The sequence below is a fragment of the Erpetoichthys calabaricus genome, chromosome 13 (assembly GCF_900747795.2).
Source record: "Erpetoichthys calabaricus chromosome 13, fErpCal1.3, whole genome shotgun sequence".
NCBI classification, from domain to species: Eukaryota; Metazoa; Chordata; class Cladistia; order Polypteriformes; family Polypteridae; genus Erpetoichthys; species Erpetoichthys calabaricus.
The window spans coordinates 103881987-103897474 of record NC_041406.2 but is presented as its reverse complement, the minus strand read 5'-3'; the positions used below and the strand labels follow the sequence as shown (position 1 = coordinate 103897474).

Genomic DNA, 15488 nt, shown 5'->3' with positions numbered 1-15488 from the left:
GCTTTTTTTTTTTATTTTGTTTTTGTTCACATTCTGGATATGCATATTTTCAAAGGCTTTTCATTTTCTTGAAAGTCAAAATTGCTCTGAACACTTCAGACATGTTTGGTTTTGTGCCGATCGACTTCCTTAATTAAGTCTAAACTCCACCTACAAAGGTGGCTCTTAGAAAACAAGTGAACAGAAAATGTACCTCAAGAAGCTCCAAAAACCTGAGATAAAATAATAATTACTAGTTTTCCTTCATCATCACAGGTAGGCCTCAAAATGCAGAAGGCATATTTTCCTATTTCAAAAACTTTGCAGCTTCAAAGTGGACATATTTAGTAAATTTTAAGGCTTTTTCGTTCACCTATGGGCCATGGTACCCTACAGCCCCACTGTAAGCAGCAAGAATAGACAAGGGATATCTAAAATGTATAAAAATGCTACATTTTAGAACATTATGCGGCAAATGAATACAGTATATATATATATATATAGCACAACTGTGAAGAAATTGCTTCCAGTTGAAAAATACCGAACATGTCCTTTAATGCCAGAGTCTGGAGTTCTCACTAAATGTTCAGTGCCGTCACCAACGAGTAATTCAAATGTGCCTTCAACCAAGAAGAAATTAGTGATGTGCAGGACAAACAATCTGTTTTACAGAAGGGACTGAAGAGTAACCTACCCAAATGCTGCATGGAAGACACAGTCATCTCGTAAAATATTTCCAGCTCTTTCAAATATCTTGTAGGTGTCAGATTCATTTTGCTCAAAGAAGCCAATTATATTCCTTTTGCTTCTCTGTGGAGAAAACAGAAGATAAAACGTTAACAAGAGACAGCCATATTGTTCTAAAATCTAACATGTACAAACCAACACAAAGAAACCTCTGGGGCTGAGGAAAACCAGAAATAGAGAGAACATGCTGAAACCTATATGCCTGAGAATATACTTAGTTAATACTTTTAACTACTGGAGTAGACTCCGACATAAAACATTTCTGGGTTTTGATGGAATTCTGTATTATGAACTCTTTATCAAAGTGACAAGTATCCAATATTGGGCTGAGGCTTCCCTGATAAGTATACATCGTATCCGACAGTTTGTTCACTTCTTATTGGGTCTTCCACCATTTCTTTAAACAAAACACACATTACTGTAGTTACAAGTCATGTGTCCAGCAAGCTTTGTACTTTAATCAGTTACAACAAAAAAGTCAAATTATTATGATTTTAACTTGAATTATTAGGAGGGCCTTTCAGCTTCTCACATCAATATACTTTAAGAGAAATATGCATTTTGCATATAGAATCTTGTTCAGTCGGTTGTACAGTGGCACCATGCAGAAAAAAAACAGGCAACACTTCTTTTGATTGGTCAAACACTTCACACCTCATCATTAGTCCACTTTTGTTATTTTCTGCTTCACTTCTTTAGGTTTAACTAGATGCAAATACATGTGGTTTCACTGTCAAGAACTTTGTAAACTGCACATCTTTATATGTTTTATAAATGTAACAGCTGCATGTACTAAATATCACATGGCAGGGTAAGCAAGGGGTTAATCATTATTGTAACATTTTGCTGGTGTCTATCTGAAAAAATCCAAATATTACTGGCCATAGTTAAATAATAATGTTTGACTCCATTTTTGTTAACCAGTTTGGAATTTTTATCTTTGGCTGTGCATTTAAATACATCATCATTAGTTTATGCATTATATAATTAGTAAAGTCTGTAATTCTATTTTACCCATGAATGCTTTGATTCTGCTCTAGTGAAACGTGCTACAAAATTGAATTACTGAGTACTTACAAAGAATTTATAAAGTTAATAAAAAAAATAAGTAAAATAAAAAAAAAACTGAAGTGAAGGAGAAGAAGGACAACAATTACAAAATCAAAGTTTGACAGTAGAAAAAAATCATGGTAGAAGAAGGGTGAGAGTCTCGTGATCCTTTGTGAAGATGAATGTTTTTAAGAGAACTGAGACGACTGTTTAGTATCATCTATTAAATGAGAAAGCATAAATTGTAAACATCTGAAACATGGGAAAAAACTGTTTGCTTTGACAAAATGTGTAAATCTGGTTTGAACTAAAATGAAGCTCCATGATTCATATAAAAGTAAAATATACACAAGTTCCTTAACATAGGATTCTTTTTGGGATTGTTAAATAAAATGTGTTGCTTATTTAGTATCTGCCATGATTTAATAATTGTAAACAAACAGCATTATGTTAATCATCTCCTAGACTCTCGAAAGGAATTATATTTGAGGCCACTAAAAGTTGTAACCCATATTTGAATATATTCAAGCAAATATTTCAGTATAAAATACTTACATTTCAAGAACTGGTTCATATGGCAGTATTAGCTGCACATAGGGAAAGGTCTTAATAAAAATGACAGATATATGGATATAATTATCAGACCCAGAAAAGTACAATTTCTGTTAACGTAAAAATAAACTGAAATTTTTGTTTAATACCGAGTCCTTAATTTAGTGGAAAGGATGCACTATCAGACTTCCATATAACTAAAATTCGGACTAAAATTAACATTTTGAACTTAAATATAACATTTTATTTTACAGACTAATTCCAGGGCTGTCAACTATAGATCAAATTAAGGGATAAAAAGCGTATTCTTTTATTACTGATGCTTATTTAACACTAGAATTCCCTAAGTCTACAAAAAAACTCGTAATCTCGGCCCACTTTAAATCCCTTTGCATCTCTTTGTCAGTGTCTTTTGTGTTGTAAATGTGTTGATCAGCACAAGCAGCCTGCTATTTCACCTCCCCCCCCCAACTGCACACCGCCCCAGCTCAAGTCGCAAAGAAGGTTCTCAGTGCTCAGTTTTTATCTTAGAGTGAAGTGCCTGGAGTTGTAGAGGATAAATATATCGTCATTTGGAATACATACATTTCACGTGTTCCGTGACTACAACAATCTATGTAAACACATTGTTAAAACAAATGTTTTTCATGTTTTAGTAATAATTGACGAAATATAGACATTAAGTGTATAAGGTTTGAAGCCTTGAGTCCAAATACCAAAAATAAACACTTTCACAAAGGGTACAAGTATAACAAAACAAGTGCTCTTTTATTCAAGAATATAACCGAAGAAAAAGAAAGCAGGTTAGGGTAGGCTATTGATACGACAGCTTGCGTGGTGCAGCAGTAAGAACTGCTGACTCCTAATCAAGAGGTTGCCGGTTCGATACCGGCTGTCTCCCAAATTTACCATTTCTCCGTCATGCACACCATTCACTGTTTTCAAAACAACACAAGTTTGTTATACCACGTCTTTATCTGAAAACAGTATCACATCTGCGGTTTTTTGGTTGTAGTAGTGTGAACGTGACAGAGAGAATAAAACTGAGGAAAAAAAAAAACGCTAACTTTTACAAGTACTATATATCAACAATGGCTGTTACAGACACAAATCAAACATTTTTTATTGTGTAATATTAACAAGAAGAGCAATTCACTACTCAATACAGTAAATTTGGGAGGCAGCCGGTGTCAAACCGGCGACCTCTTGATTAGGAATCAGCAGTTCTTACCGCTGCGCTACGCAAGCTGTTGTATCAATACCCTAAACTAATCTGCTTTCTTTTCTTCGGTTATATTCTTGAATAAAAGCGTACTTGTTTTTGTTATACTTGTACCTTTTGTGAAAGTGTTTGATATTTGGACTTCAGGCTGCTGATGGAGAGATGTGGGGGAATTTAAGGTGGCCCAGTATTATGAGTTTTTTCGTAGGCTTTGGGAATTCTAGTGTTAATCATCTGAAACAATGAAGGGATGAAGTGGGTCTTACAACTAGTATTGTTTTACTTCTGGCATAAGTTACTCATCTGATTAAAAGCGTGGCATAGTGGTTAATGCTTTGGACTGCAAACGTGTGAGGCTGTAACTTCAAATCCCAGTACTGACATTGTGTGACCATAAGCAAGTCACTTAACCTGCCTGTGCTCCAGTGGAACAAAAAGACAAAGGGAACATAACCAGTTGTATCTGAAATGTTGTAAATCACCTCTGAGAAAGGCATCAGCCAAACTAGGCAAATAATGATAAAATATCTGGAAGTTTGTTGACAAAATGAAAAACATTCCCATTGAATAGAAACATGACCTTTCCTTACATCAAGAGTTTTTAATTCATCCAAACTGTGCATTTCCTGTACAGGGTCCACTTTCTGCTGCTTGATGAAATCTGCTATGGCAGACACCGATCTCTGACCCCTGTACTCTCTCTTCATCATAAGTCCATTACGGAACAGCTTTAATGTTGGGTATTTGCTGATCCTGTACCTCTGGGCAATATCCGCTAGAATGAAAAGAAAAAAAAACAAACTATAAGTTAGGAGGAATTAAAAATATATAGTAATAATAAGGCGAAGAAGAAGAAGAAGGAGGAGCTGAAAACTGTTCAGTCAATTTTTTAAAATCCATCTTTAAAACTACTGAATAGAAAAATGTATTCTCACATGCCACTTATGAAATCTTGAGGCAACCATGGCCATAGTATCAGTGCTAGTATATGGGTGACTATGAACTTCTGAGGAGACACTGTTCCAGGGTTGTTATCCAGATGGAATTAGAGAAGGTGATACTTTGAAAATCTTTGTTTAAAGAAGTGTAGTTTTTTGTCATCATTGATAGGGAGATCTAAATGAAGCTTTGTGTCCCTGTATTTGTCTTTTAAAATTTCTAAGTTTATTTATCTAGCTTTGAGGCTTATTATTGGGATGTGCAGTGTCATTACAATTGTAAAATTAGCATAAGTAGGGAGATACAGAACTTTCAGCAAAAATTGCCCAAAATGACTCCATAACTATTGTAAGTGCTTTCTTTTAGTAAGATTTAATTTCCTCTGCTTCTCTTCAGTCCAGGTGTATGTGGTGTAGTGGGTCCACAGCTCACGTCAGAAAGGCCACTTTTTAAATAAATAATCGCCGTCTTCGTGGCTTATAGAGAGTGCGTGGTAGTGTGGCCGGAAGTGGTTCCGGGGGAAGTTTGTGATGCAGGCGGTCCTCGTCAGCATCCATAATTGTTCCCGGGAGCTGCTGATTGCCACACCTGATCCACGTCCTCATGATAAATAGAAGCGCGAGACAGCTAGGAGGGGGGAGTGAAAAAAGGAGAGAAGGAATGAAAGAAACGGAGGTTATGAGTGAGGAAGAAGGCAGTAAGCAGTGAGAGGAAAGCCGGTGCAGGAGAGTGAGATCAAGCAAGTGCAAGCTCGCACTGATTGTGGGCAGCTGAGCAGTGGGCCTGGGTGTTTGGCCGGCACCCCGGGAGCTGTCGATTGTGGTTGTTCCCGCTGAGCATGTAATGAGGAGCGGGAGTGACTGGAAGGAGGATGGCTCACCGCATAAGGCCAAGAAGGTAGCGGGAGTCGAGACTTGGGACGTGAAATCTCCAGCGTGAGCACCCTGGTCACTGGGGAGCCCAAGTCACGGTTTGGTGAAGCCTACCGGGGCCAGGGATCAGCGAGGCGAACAGACCATAGGAGAAGGTAGAAAGCAGGTCAGCTGTAGGTAGGGTGGCTCCCCTGGTGCATATCCTGGATGGGAGAACCAGGGGAGTCACCAGTAAAAGAAAGAACTGTGCTTTGTGTTTTTAATGAGACTGCTTCAACCCATTGTTTTAACCTCGTTTTTAAAAGATGGGAGCATGGAACGAATCCGCATCGCCACAGTGTAATTTAGTTTATAGATATGCTACAACTGAAGAGCAGAGTGGGGAGATGGGAAAATGATAGCTGCCTTAAAGTTTTCACTTGAGCAACATTGCCCACCCTCACTACCTGTTCATTCATTCATTTTTTTTATGTAATACTACTGACCATACCTGAGCAGTAAACACATTCACGACTTACACACAATTAAAATAAAACACACAATCATGAAAAAAACAAATCAGTTTTAAAATACAACTACTGTATATACAGTGCATCCGGAAAGTATTCACAGCGCATCACTTTTTCCATATTTTGTTATGTTACAGCCTTATTCCAAAATGGATTAAATTCATTTTTTTCATCAGGATTCTACACACAACACCCCATAATGACAACATGAAAAAAGTTTACTTAAGGTTTTTGCAAATTTATTAAAAATAAACTGAGAAATCCCATGTCCATAAGTATTCACAGCCTTTGCTCAATACTTTGTCGATGCACCTTTGGCAGCAATTACAGCCTCAAGTCTTTTTGAATATGATGCCACAAGCTTGGCACACCTATCCTTGGCCAGTTTCGCCCATTCCTCTTTGCAGCACCTCTCAAGCTCCATCAGGTTGGATGGGAAGCGTCGGTGCACAGCCATTTCAAGATCTCTCCAGAGATGTTCAATCGGATTCAAGTCTGGGCTTTGGCTGGGCCACTCAAGGACATTCACAGAGTTGTCCTGAAGCCACTCCTTTGATATCTTGGCTGTGTGCTTAGGGTCGTTGTCCGGCTAAAAGATGAACCGTCGCCCCAGTCTGAGGTCAAGAGCGCTCTGGAGCAGGTTTTCATCCAGGATGTCTCTGTACATTGCTGCAGTCATCTTTCCCTTTATCCTGACTAGTCTCCCAGTTCCTGCCGCTGAAAAACATCCCCACAGCATGATGCTGCCACCACCATGCTTCACTGTAGGGATGGTACTGGCCTGGTGATGAGCGGTGCCTGGTTTCCTCCAAACGTGACGCCTGGCATTCACACCAAAGAGTTCAATCTTTGTCTCATCAGACCAGAGAATTTTCTTTCTCATGGTCTGAGAGTCCTTCAGGTGCCTTTTGGCAAACTCCAGGCGGGCTGCCATGTGCCTTTTACTAAGGAGTGGCTTCCATCTGGCCACTCTACCATACAGGCCTGATTTGGTGGATTGCTACAGAGATAGTTGTCCTTCTGGAAGGTTCACCTCTCTCCACAGAGGACCTCTGGAGCTCTGACAGAGTGACCATTGGGTTCTTGGTCACCTCCCTGACTAAGGCCCTTCTCCCCTGATCGCTCAGTTTAGATGGCTGGCCAGCTCTAGGAAGAGTCCTGGTGGTTTTGAACTTCTTTCACTTACGGATGATGGAGGCCGCTGTGCTCATTGGGACCTTCAAAGCAGCAGAAATTTTTCTGTAACCTTCCCCAGATTTGTGCCTCGAGACAATTCTGTCTCGGAGGTCTACAGACCATTAATTTGACTTCATGCTTGGTTTGTGCTCTGACATGAACTGTCAACTGTGGGATCTTATATAGACAGGTGTGTGCCTTTCCATATCATGTCCAATCAACTGAATTTACCACAGGTGGACTCCAATTAAGCTGCAGAAACATCAAGGATGATCAGGGGAAACAGGATGCACCTGAGCTCAATTTTGAGCTTCATGGCAAAGGCTGTGAATACTTAATTTTTTTATTTTTAATAAATTTGCAAAAACCTCAAGAAAACTTTTTTTCACATTGTCATTATGGGGTGTTGTGTGAAAAATTCTGAGGAAAAAAATTAATTTAATCCATTTTGGAATAAGGCTGTAACATAACAAAATGTGGAAAAAGTGATGTGCTGTGAAAACTTTCCGGATGCACTGTATGTTATCAGCTGGAAAAAGTTAATTTAATTCAGAAATAAACAAAGTAATTGTTAACTTATTCTGTTCAGGCTTTTCTCCAGGTACCTAGAGTAACTCTGACGTCCCAAAAACAAGAAAAAAGAGATTGGATTTGTGCATGTAAGTTGCCCATTATTATGTCCAGTGCTGCCCTGGCCCCCTGCCATACAACAATGGAATGAGCGGGCTTAGAAAGTGGATGATAATTGGGTGGACAGAGCATTCATAAAAGAGTGCTGAAAACATATGTCAACCCAAAGGCCAAACATTCATTTGCATCACAATGAACTCATTAAATGATATGTTTTTACCCCAAATCTCTGCCTCCTCAGGACTGCTAATTTTTATTTTATATAAAGGTCTTTTAAAAGAGAGCCACTAGCATCTTGCTTCACGCAAAAGAAGTCAGCACATGGAAGTGCAGAAGAAAATATTCAGTGTTAAAGATTACAGTGCTCTGAATGAGATGCAGGTGAACGCTAATCCAGGACTTAACGTAACCAGCAGTAGGATCCACAAATTAATCTTCTAAATGCAATGTCAAGTCTGAGAGGGGCTAGATACTGCTTGAACAATGTACAAAGTACAAATATACTTGGTCCTGACACCTGCTTCTATAATCACTCACTTTCCGATTTTAATATTTTCTTCTTCCAATACAAATCCTGCTGAGATGCCACTTCAGAACTGGATCTCCCATTACTCCCCGTAGTTTCAAAGTTAATGCCACGGACCACCTACATTTGAATGAAAGCTTAGCCGCTTGTTAATTTGAACATACCATCTAATAGTTGTTAAGGCCTTGGACTTCAAATTTTGAGGCTGTGGGTTCAAATTCTCTGACACTGTGACCATGAGTAAGTCAGGTCACCTGCCTGTGCTTCGACTGGAAACAAAAATAAAAGTAACTGTAAGTTATCTTGGATAAAGGTGTCAGCCAAATAAGTAAATGTAAACTGTGCAATAATGTAACAAACTTGGCAATTCTTATGAGTCAGCCATTTAAAAGGCACTATAAAATGTTGATTGGTACTGATAAATGTGGTAAACAGAACTATAAATGTATTTTTTCCAGGTAGGTAATTTATTTCTTTTTAGAACCGATTCTGAAAACTAAAATTTTAACAAACTAGATAAACAAGCTCTTTTGCAGATTTCAACTGAAATATTTATTTTCAAAAGCTGTTGCAGCTTATTAGAAAATGCAACAACATTTTTGTTCAATTGTGAAGAATACTAGAGGGGAAAAAAACTGAATACTGATCCTGAGGACCTCAAAACGACCAAACCAAACCACACACATGAACACTGCATTTTACTGTCTGACATTTACATAAAATGGCAGTGCAATCCTTTTATCTGAAATCTCAGCAAAAGCCTCCAGTGGGCCAAATAAATTAACTGAAATAAACAAAATATGATAAAAGACTGCCTCCGGCTGAAGGGTTAAAAATTCCATAAATGAAGTTCTTTAAAGCGCTCTGCAGGAGTCTAAACCATATACCCCCCATAGAACTTCTTCAAGCTGACGGGGACTACAGAAGGACGTCGCCATCAAACATTTTGCAATGCATCAATAATTCTCTTTAATTTTCTTTATCTCAAAAGGCTTGGGCCGGCAGCAGACACCTGATGTGCAAGTGTACTCACTTAACGTGTGCAAATGCTTCAGAGCAGGGAGAGAGGAAACTGCATGACAGTTTCTAGGATGCCACTAGAACTAAAACATCCTTCACTGGCTATACCTCCACGGCACAAACAAACAAACAAACCGCACTTCATGTGACAGATAGTCAGCCCTGGTGTGACCTCAACCCAGAATTTCAAAGCAGCTGTGAACGAGTAAAAAGATATCTTGTGAAAAATTCTATGCATTGTACATTGTGTTGTGCTGAGCAAGTGAATGCAGGTTGAAAAGGCTGCACTAGCACATAGCGCCATCTGGTGGGTTGAGACTATAAAAGGAGACATTACTAGTATTTTTATTTGCTTCTTGCAGGGCATTTGTCAAAACCTAGGTTGCTTTAAATAGAAACTAATAAAAAATAATTAACAAATGAACTGCATTTGGGCAATGGTGGGGTGCCGAATAATATTTTTGTAATCAAGTGTACTTTGATCAAGTGGATTTTGAAAATTCATGTATTTTATTTTACACATTTAGACAGGGTTTACTTCTGAGATCATACGTTTCAAATTAAAAAGCTACTGCACTCTAAGTACAAGGCAGGTTGGGGGACACTGAGATAGAGAAGCACTAACAGTTTAAAATATTTATTTGGACTGAAGTCATTGTGTAGTTTTGGGTGCTGCAGAGCCCACTTTCTGTACATTTTAGTCTTTTTGGCACACTGCGTGAAATAAATACGTGTTTTGTTTCTAACATTGACACTACTATCATATAATGTGCTAGCCCAGAGATTCTCCTTTTCAGTACACCATCAGTTCCTTGCCACCGACTGGGTTCTTTTGCATGTATGGCATAACCAAGCAGCAAAACGTGTCCTGGTGATGCTGGGAAAATACAATTAGGACTGTGCTGTCAATCAGGGTTATCGTCTCTTTCTTGTTAGCAGAAAAATGTCAACTAGAGATCCTTGGACTGCTTAAAGTGCAAACAAACAGCAAGCCCCTTGTAAGAATCAGACGCCCTCTATAAAATCAACAAACAATTTCAGTTATGCTCTCTAATTAATAATACTGTACATGAAATATCTGGTGTTGTCTGTATACATTTAAAATTTAATATTTATTTTATTAATAACTAATGGCTATATTATCAGATACTAGTGCTCATCCAAACTAGTCATGTCCTAACACACCCCTTTGAAAAACATTGTAATGGCAATGTTCGACTGATTTTGGCTACCTTTAAGATGCTAAGTTCGCGCATACGTTGCGTTGCACAATTCAAAATCCTATTGACCATCCATTCATCCATTATTCTAATGTTCTTATCCAGGGCAGTGTCGCGAGGCAGCTAGAGCCTATCCCAGCAGTCATTTAGTACAAGGTAGAAACAACACCTGGGCAGGGCACCAGTCTATCGCCGGGCAAACACACACACAGGACAATTTAGAAAGACTAATTCACATAACCTGCATGTCTTTGGACTATGGGAGGAAACAAACTCTCAGGGGAACCTCGCACAAACATGGGGAAAACACGCAAACTCCATGCAGGGATTACCCAGGACATGAACCCTGGTGTTCTTGTTGGGATGTGGCAACGCTACCACTGGGCCATTGTGCCACTCCCAACTGATTAAAATCACAAAAATTAGAATTGTCTTTAGTAATTCCCAAGTTATCACTGCAACAGTGAGTTTCTTATTTATGAGATTACATTTTGAAAACTTTGAAACTTTCAGTGGCATTATTATTCAGACTCGTTATTAAATACTAGTCATTAAGCCCTTTACAATAACGGGCGCTAGAACAGTAGTGCATAAACATTAGTAGGAACAGCCTATATTAAATGGCAAGGGACTTTGACCTCATTCTTTTTGTTGGTCGTATTTTTCTTTGTCTTTCAGCCTTTCTTTTGTTGATGTTTACTTGCTGAGCTGAACGTTCTTCATGGGCTGCCGCCGTGTATTGTGTGTCTTTAATTTTCTGTGACAGTAATACTGTCTTGTACGTCCGTAATATACCTTTAATTTTCTCTGGCGGTAATACAGGCGTGCGCGTCGGTAATATGCCTTTAACTTTCTCTGACAGTAATATTGTGCATCGCACTGTGCCCCGCGCATGCGCACTTCACCAGAAGACACACACACACACACACGGACACCTGGACGCACACAGGGATTTTATTAAAGAGGATTATTAAAAATGTATATGCTTTTTTTTTGATTGACACTGGTTAGTTTTTGTGGGTTTTTATTTTTTATCACCACCACAATCATTGTGATTATATATAAAAAAATATTTATTTATCTTAGAGATCTCTGAGAACATTACTTTAAAATAAATACTTATTCAAGCAGATTTAAATGTGTCATGGTAAGAACCAACAAAAAAAAAAAAAAGTTTCTTTCTCAACATTAGACTCTGTTATTAAGTGTAGCAGTGATTTGCAACATTAAATATTAATCTAGGTGGCATTTATATGGAGTTATTTAATAAAAGTGTTCCAAACCTTTTTATACAACAATTCACTTTTGACTTGAATATTTAGAGTACATAGTGCTTTACCTCCATTATTTGCATACATGCTCCATTTTTGGCTTTTCAGAAAAAAGCAAAAGTTCATCTACAGTATATTACCAACCTAGCCATGCTTTATTCTAAATGCTTGTTAGCCCACAGAACAAGCCAAACAAAATGACAGCTTCTCATGCTTAGTGGCATATTAATGCTCGTATGTGTCACTAAACTTACAGTGCTGATCACAGTCCACTCTAGCAAACACCACCTCTTTCATACTGGGAAACTGTTCTCGAACAACATTGGAGGCCTCTTCAAAGATGGGGTGCAACATCTGACTGAAGCGACACCTGTGTGGAAATATGATTAAAAAGAAAAAAATCACTTATATTAACAAAAGTCAGACACACTAACATGTCACATGTTTAACACACTACAGGGCAGTAATGGAGAAAACTAAATTCCAGTGGAATGCAAATGTGACAAAAATCAAATTGTGGGTATCCACACACTTTATAGAAGCTGGCGGACAAGTTATACTCAATGTTGTACTAATAATTATTTATACAAGATTACACCACAAGTGGTGTCAAAGGCAGACTTTTTTAATTAGCTGACGCATTTCAGGGAATAAGCTTGCACATATTACAATGATTCAGGATGGCTAATGTTAGTTATGCATAATATTAATGTTAAAATAACTTTAGTTCCTTTTTTGTTCAAGTGTAGTGTGCATCCTAACACTCCCGCATCTTACCACTGTTAAGAAATTAAAAGCATACTAGTATACAAGAACAGAGTGAAATCAGAACCTAACAGTATACACATGTACACAATGCTGAATCAAATGCTAACATATCAGAAATTTGATGTTTACACAGTAAGATAGTGCATGTTCTCCAACAATTGTGCCAGATGGCTTTGCATGCATATTCATTATAATGTAATACTTTGCACTTCAACAAAACTGCATACAAACTAGTCAGAAAATTTCAACCTGATCCATAATGCTATTTGACCCCAGATAATCTGACATCAGTCCCTGATTCTGAAGACTGATTGATCAATAGCCAAATGATTACAGAGTAATGAAACAATAAAGAATATAACTCTATTAGCTTGCCTGTCATTTTGGGTACATACACACACACTTTAAATGGCCCACATTCCTGCCTCCACCAACTTCACTTTTAGGATATGAAACTCAAACCAGCCATCTCCTCACATTACAATAAGCCAAGAATTTTTTTTTTTTCATTTTAAACTTTAATTATGGTTCAGAGTTTTGACTTCAGTTGCCCAAAACACAGAAAACGCAAGCTAAAAATGAAGTAGACAGATATAGAAAGCATAAATGTGGGCATCTAGCTGTGGAAGTTATGAATTTTAACAAATAATTAAATATAAGAATATTCAATTAGCCAGTTTTTAAAAAATTCTTAACTCTTATCAAACTCATAATTCTGGAAGCTTTTATTTTATCCATTTTCCTCTAGGATGCTTAACAAAGAACATCTGTAAGTTCACAGGGTAGGTGTGCTTGTAAGCGTTTATAATGCCGTTTGATTAAATGCTGCAGCATTTGAATGACTTGCACCTACAGAACCACAGAAAAAGGAACAGTTGGCAAAAATAGTTGTGTTCACACTGCAAGTTTATCAGGATCAAACCAATTCTAATTACACTGCTTCATGGATTGCAAATAGTGACAGGTGACACAGTCAGTACTTACCAGTCTGCATAAAAATTCACCAGTGCAACATCAGCGTTGTCTGGAAAATAACCAAAAAACAATCTATTACAAAAAAATGAATACATAAATAAATAAAACTTTTTGGAATGTTAAGTGTAATATTTCTTTGCAACACTTTCTAGCAAAGCAAAGCATCTGATCAGACAACACTTAAGAGATATAGTGCTACACATTACACCTTCTTTGCCTTATCTTATTTTGCTTTCAGTTTGACTGGTACTAAGGAGTGGCAGATCATGAATGCTCTTCCCAAGAAAATGACCAAAAAAAAAAAAATTTCCCCCTACTTTCATAACAGTGCTCCTTTATGTGAGGTGTTACAGTAGTTGGGGTAACACACAAGTCTTTTTTTGGTGTAAACTTCCTGTAAACAGAAAGCATCAAGACAGACTTTACCAGAAAGAGGAAAAAAAGTCCTGAATATTAGCTCTTACATTAAATAAAGTAGAGTAATAAACTAAGAAAAAGATCAGGAGAGTCTTCCTGTGCAATTAGACAAACAGCAAGAAAAGCTACGTCAATGAATTGAAACTTTTTTTTATTTTGTCCTTTAATGAAAATGGACACTGCTTTGTTGGAGTTTGGATGGCGAGCGAGCTTATGTTAACCACAGCAGCCTGCATTTTCTATTAGAAAAAGAAAAGAAAGAAGAATTTGAAATTACTACTTGGTAAACAGTGGGCTTGTTAGCTTAACAGCAAAACTTGCCCATTTTACTTTTAAACCTGCTCAGCATTTTAGTCTTGTATCTTCTTGATAAACATCTTATGAACATCTGATAGATTTGTGGCTTTTTTAAAGGGTTATACTGTGTTTATTATTTGTCTGTGTGTGTCATTCAGAGGATGTTTTGGTAGGAAAGTGCTGCATAATTAAAATGGAAGCTCATATTTACAATTACAAATAAAGACTAAGGAATATCTAACTGGTACACTGGGAAAATAAACAAAACCTGTACAAATACAGTAAATGTATATTTTAACAGCAAAAAAGCTGCAGTGCAATTAATGATTAAAACTGTTTAAAACCTATAAGTGCATGTATGTTTACAGTGCCTTGCAAAAATATTCATCCCATTCTGTGTTTGTCCTGTTTTGTTGCATTATAATTTCGAATTAAAATTAATTAAATGGAATTCTAGTCCAAATTGTAAACTATAAAAAAGTGGAAAGAAAAAAAAAAAAAAAAAAAAACACAAGTAAAAACTGAAAAGTTGTGAGAGCACATGTGTTCATCCCCTTTGCTATGAAACCCCTAAATAAGAACTGGTCCAACCAGTTCACTTTGAAAGGCACATAATTAGTTGGTTAGGGTCCATCTCTCTGCAACACCACTAAGCAAGCAACAAGACCACTATGGAGCACTGCACTCCAAACAAGTCGGGGACAAAGTTGTGGAGAAGTATAGATCAGGGTTGGGTTACAAAATAAATATATATCCCAAACTTTGAATATCCCACAGAGCACCATTAAACAAATTATAACAAAATGGAAAGACTTAGGCACCACTACAAACCTGAAAAGAGAAGGCTGCCCACCAAAACTCTCAGACAGGGTAAGGAGGGCATTAATCAGAGATGCAACAAAGACACCAAGGATTACACTGAAGGAGTTGAAAAGATCCACAGCGGAGTTGGTGATGGGAGTATCTGTCCATAGGACCACTTTAAGCCATACACTCCACATCGTGTGGCTTTATGGAAGAGTGGTCAGGAAAAACCCCATTGCTTAGAGAAAATAAGAAAATATGTTTGGAGTTTGCCCAATAGCACAATGACACTAAAACTGAACGTTTTGGCCATTGTGTGAAATTCCATGTGTGGTACAAACACAACACTTCCCATTACCCTGAGAAGATAGTGAAGCACGGTGGAGGCAGCATCATACTGTGGGGACGTTTTTCATTGGCAGGGACAGGAAAACTGGTCAGTCAGGACTGAGGAAAACCTGTTTCAGTCTGCCAGAGATTTGAGACAGTGATGAAGTTGGACCTTCTAGCAGGA

General features: G+C 37.8%; 1 protein-coding gene across 1 annotated transcript in view; it reads right to left on the bottom strand.

Annotated features, from left to right (window-relative positions):
* erp44 (endoplasmic reticulum protein 44) overlaps positions 1 to 15488 on the bottom strand; it is a 103304-nt gene that overhangs the window by 24127 nt on the left and 63689 nt on the right. Inside the window, exons 3-6 of the mRNA XM_028817400.2 lie at positions 13466 to 13505; positions 11968 to 12083; positions 4141 to 4325; positions 674 to 789 (exon numbers count right to left, since the gene is read on the bottom strand). Coding sequence (XP_028673233.1) covers positions 674 to 789; positions 4141 to 4325; positions 11968 to 12083; positions 13466 to 13505 — 457 coding nt within the window. The remainder of the gene's footprint in view (positions 1 to 673; positions 790 to 4140; positions 4326 to 11967; positions 12084 to 13465; positions 13506 to 15488) is intronic.